This window comes from Solanum tuberosum, unplaced genomic scaffold (genome assembly GCF_000226075.1).
Source record: "Solanum tuberosum cultivar DM 1-3 516 R44 unplaced genomic scaffold, SolTub_3.0 scf00410, whole genome shotgun sequence".
Taxonomy (NCBI): Eukaryota; Viridiplantae; Streptophyta; class Magnoliopsida; order Solanales; family Solanaceae; genus Solanum; species Solanum tuberosum.
This window is the reverse complement of record NW_006239326.1, coordinates 145,758-150,904: the sequence shown is the minus strand read 5'-3', so window position 1 is coordinate 150,904 and position 5,147 is coordinate 145,758. Positions and strand designations below refer to the sequence as shown.

Genomic DNA, 5,147 nt, shown 5'->3' with positions numbered 1-5,147 from the left:
CCCCCCCCACACACACACAACCCAAAAAAGAAAAAAAAGGAAACAGCAAATGGAGTTACGTACTCTAGCTTTCTTGGTTTGGAAGTTCACATTTTTACCGATAGATAAGTATGAGTTTTGGAATCCAACTTTTTTCTGTAGTTAAGTATGGGTTTTGGAATCCGACTTTTGGAAGTTCATATTCCTTGAAGCAAACTTGTTGCACCACCATCAGATAACACTTATATACTTGTTGCACCACCATCACGATCAGCTTGCTTTATAAATATCTGATTTACGTGGTTCCTTTTTCATGGAGAAAATGTTTAGGCCCTTTTAAATATTCATTCTATTTCATCCCGTTTTCCCTTTCTCATTAAAGTTTTCGATTCTGCTTGCTAATGATGTGTTCTTTAACCTGTGTAGTCCAAAGCTACGACCATTGGTGGATTACTTGCTCTCACTTGCCAGGGTGCTCGAAAAGAAGCACTCATCAAGCAGTGGAGAGATAGATACATCTAAATTTGCTCGTCGATTGAAGAAGATGCTTGTAGAACTGAATCAATATGACTATGCCAGGGATATATCAAGAACCTTCAACATCAAGGAGGCCTTGTGATCTTCTTTCGATTTTCTTGGTCCAGCAGTCTTCTACATTTTTTAGTTTCATGTCAGTAGTTTTTCTTTTAGTGTAGTTACAAATTTAACAAATTTTGATGATACAAATGAAGCTTAAACGAAGAGCCGGATGATTTCATATAGTCGACCCCAATTTGTTTGGGCATGAAGTAGTTGTTTGTTGTATTGTAGTCACAAATTACCCTACATCTACACAAGGAATTGTGCTTTTCTTTTATCTAGAGCTTTCGGGTTTGAGTCATTTGATGGAGTGGAGTGGTAAGTGCTCCTTCATTTTATCAAAGGTCTCGGTTCGAATCCGGAGTCGCTTTTTGAGGGAACTGTTTACCCTCATCAAAAGTGGGACTACTTCAAATAATACACACAAAATTCCACAGCTAATGTGACACAAGTCACATGAATTATCCTAGTACTTGACTATAACTCTAAAGATAATGACATACTGTATAATAGAGTTTAAAAAATATGCATCTTTCTTTATTAAGGTAAAATAGTTGACTTATTGCTTCCACTTTCTCTTTTATTATTCTTATTTGCTGGGGGTCGTTTTACTTTGACCTATCAGTCAATCAATTTTTTTCTTAATAAAAATTATAGGGAAAATGCTCAAATATGTCATCGAATTAAAGAAAAAATTTATTTGTCATTCGTTAAAACCTTGGCTTATCCATGCCAATTTTGTTTGAGAAAAGGCTCATCTATTCCATTGTTTGTTAACTGGAATGACATATATGAGTCAAACTTTTAACGGATAGCATAGATAAGTCTTTTCCCCAAATTTGATGACATTTTTGAGGTTTTTTCCCTAATTTATAAAAATCTACCTACATGTCAACATTGTATTAAAAATAAATAACCCCAAAATAAAATAAAATTAGAAGGGTAGTTGAGAAAACAAAATTAGACCATTTTCTTCACATGTTATTAGTACATAGTACTTATATAATAATACCATAACCATTACATCCAAATCAATTGAAAAATCTTTAAAAGTTCTTTCTTTTTCTCTAGTTTCTTCCAATAATATATATCTTTTGAGAAAGTTAAGAAAAAATGTCTTCACCATTATTAGTTTCTAATGGATCTGCCGGAAAAGGTGGCCGGATTCTGATCGTCGGAACGACGGGATTCATCGGACAATTTATAACACAAGCAAGTCTTGATGCTAATAGAAGAACATATATTCTTATTAGATCATTTTCAGATAATTTTCATTCTAAGATCAAAATTATCAAAGAATTCGAAGATAAAGGGGCCATAATATTGCACGTAAATATGTTACACTCATATTCTTTATTATTTAATTTTCACTTTTTTGAGTCATGATGATATTATCACAATGTCCTTATCAAAATATTTTTGTTTTTCACTTCGATCAATTAACAATATTTTTTCTATGGACTCACTCAGAAATCTTATTTTATAATGTTTTTTTTAATAGGGTGATATAAATGACCAAAAATTCATGGAGCATATGCTAAGAAAGCGTGAGATTGATATTGTAATATCAGTTGTTGGAGGTGAAAGTATACTTGATCAACTTGTCCTTGTTCAAGCCATGAAAGTTGTTGGAACTATCAAGGTAATTTTTTTCCTAGTAAAATTAGGCGATTTCGGAATCTAGAGTCAACGAGTTTAGAGTGAGTTATGATCTTATATAGGTATATATATTCATTTTTTGTTACATATTTGTACTATACTTCGAGTCAAAAGTAGTGGATACAACAGAACCAGCAGAACCAATCTTAATTCATCTATGTGCAAAGACATGACATATACACTGTTAGTGTAAAGAATCGAAGAAGAAAGATGAGAACGTTTCGTAGATTTTTTTTTTTAAAAAAGAAGATAAATGCAAGACCAAAGGCGGATTCAAGAACTAGGGTTTGTGACAAAGAGATATCAGAAGTGAGATTGTTGACATGATGAGTGACAAAAAATCACGTGAAAGTATGTCGGTGAATGATTTCGTCATTCAGTCAGTCTATGCAGAGTAATCGGTCCCTAAGGAACTTCCAAAAGAGTTACCATCCAATGAATACATAAAAGTGACGAAATTACTTTGACTACAGAACCTTGTCGGTAGTAATTATAATCTTATTAAAGTAACAATGACAATGACATATATATATGTATCGATGAAATTTTTTTTTATTATCAGTAAATTTTAACATGTTATAACAGATAACCTCATGTTAATATTATTTTTTTAAGAGATTTTTGCCATCAGAGTTTGGACATGAAGTGGACAGGTCAAATCCAGTGGAGCCAGGGCTAAATATGTATAAACAAAAGAGAAAAATTAGAAGATTTATAGAGGAAATGAAAATACCTTATACTTATATTTGTTGCAATTCAATTGCTTCTTGGCCATATTATGACAATAAACATCCTTCTGATGTTCTTCCTCCTCTTGATTATTTCCAAATTTATGGTGATGGCAATGTCAAAGGTAAACACATTTTTCGATAATCCGTCGTTAAATAGGATTAGTGATAGATTTTGTTGTTTAGCGATAGAAACTGTCTGTAATAACTAATGTTTCTTTTTTGAAAAATGTTTGTATGTTGATATAGGTGTGTGTTTATCAGTGACAAGTGACAGAGCTAGAAATTTAATGAAGAAAATTCAAAAAATAAAAAAGTAAAACACACGAAGAAGTTAAATGGATTTAATATGTAACTACGGAAAATGGTCAAATGTTATTATAGTATGTGAAATTGAACAAAAATATCGCAAAATTAATAAGTTGGTCAAATTTATCCATTTCTTAATAAAAACAGAATGTCTCGTTTCTTTTTAAACACTTTCTTTTCCTGATAAAAATATTATTTTCAAAAAACTCTTTTTCTTGTTTCTTTTCTTTTAAAATTCCTTTTATAACTAATAGATTAGCGACAATTTTTTGTTGTTTACCGATAGAAATTATCCGTAGGTTATTCATATTTCTTTTGTAGTATTTCTGTGTTGATATATGTTTTTATTAGTGACGAAGCTAATATATAAAAAAGTAAAACACACGAAGAAAAATTCAATATATAATGTATACACATAAAGAAAAAAATTAACCTATAATGTTATTTTCCGACAAAGGTGTATTAATTGATTTTCTTTGGACAAGAATAATTTTTATTGTTTTATATTCACTAATTTCTTTCATTCAGAATTTCATTATTATTTTTAAATATAAATGCAGCTTATTTTGTGGCTGGTGCTGATATTGGAAAATTCACTATAAAAGCAGCAGAAGACAAAAGGACATTGAATAAATGTGTACATTTTCGACCAAAATGTAATTTCCTTAATATGAAGGAAATTGCTACTCTTTGGGAAAATAAAATTGGGAAAATATTACCAAGAGTTACAATCACTGAGGATGTCCTATTAGCTATTGCTGGCGGTATAAATATATTATTTCCGTTTCATTTTATATGACAATATTATCGCTACAAAGTCATCATCGTTAACGTGCACATGGTCTTACCACTTAATTCTTGGTACTTTGTTTTAAATATGAAAAGTGATTCAATTTCACTGGATTCATGTAGGAGACAAAGGCCCAATGATTGAACCGTAAAATCCACAAATATCCATTTTTTTACTTGTAATTGAAAAATAGCCATTTTTTTTGGCTATTTTTCCAAAACAAGTGTACAACGTATACCTCTTCGTATAAGTCACTACTTATGCGATTTGGAGAATGAAATGATTCATTTTACGAAAATCAAAAATATTTTTTAACTATATGAAGAAAAAAAATAGAGTGGAAAGAATATTTGCAAATTGCATCACAATTAGTGTATTTTTTAAAATCATAATTTTCAATAGATTATATTAATTTTTAATGTGTTGTCTTTAATTTGCAGAGAAAATAATCCCTAGAAGTGTAGTTGCATCTTTGACACATGAAATTTTCATAAAGGGCTGTCAAATTGGATTTTCTATTGATGGCAAAAAAGACCTTGAAGTTTGTGATTTATACCCAAATGAGTCCTTTTGCACTATGGATGAGTGTTTCAATGATTTCCTTTTAAAGATGGATGAAATGCTCAAAATGTCTACTAATTAGAACTTGTTTGCAATTTGAGCTATTTCAATTCAACTATCGGCTAATCGAGAAAACCTCATAAAATTCGTCTTTATTGTATTGCTAACTCGTGAAATTTCATCTTTTCTAAAGTGAAGGACAACTTTTTTTTTTCCTTCCTCTATTTTTCATGAGTGAACTTTTATATGCATTTTCCCTAATTTTTAATGGAATATTTGCCCTTATTTTGATGTAATAATTGTCATTTTCCTTTGTATTGATGCAAAAAAAACCAATAATAATAAAGCTCGATATCTACTGATTTTGTCATTCCTATGATTCAAAGGACTCACCGGCTATAGGACAACAACAATAGACATCAAGTAAGAGCGCGTAGGCCACTCATGCCAAATGAACATAACTTCAACGGGAATATAAAACATGACTAAATTGGTATAACTCTTCAATGAGGATTGGGAGGGGGGGGGGGGGGGGGGGCTCG

The 5,147-nt window shown here is 31.0% G+C and overlaps 2 protein-coding genes across 2 annotated transcripts in view; both read left to right on the top strand.

The window, feature by feature from the left end:
• The window catches only part of LOC102583033 (PAX3- and PAX7-binding protein 1), a 7,204-nt gene extending 6,345 nt beyond the window's left edge, over positions 1–859 (top strand). Inside the window, exon 6 of the mRNA XM_006362468.2 lies at positions 406–859. Coding sequence (XP_006362530.1) covers positions 406–598 — 193 coding nt within the window. The 3' untranslated portion in view covers positions 599–859. The remainder of the gene's footprint in view (positions 1–405) is intronic.
• Positions 860–1,671: 812 nt separating this feature from the next.
• On the top strand, positions 1,672–4,687 carry LOC102594738 (leucoanthocyanidin reductase-like). The gene is made up of 5 exons (XM_006362506.1): positions 1,672–1,887; positions 2,060–2,200; positions 2,833–3,070; positions 3,815–4,018; positions 4,485–4,687. The coding sequence occupies exons 1-5, from the start codon at positions 1,672–1,674 to the stop codon at positions 4,685–4,687; spliced, it is 1,002 nt and encodes a 333-aa protein (XP_006362568.1).
• Positions 4,688–5,147: the final 460 nt, after the last annotated feature.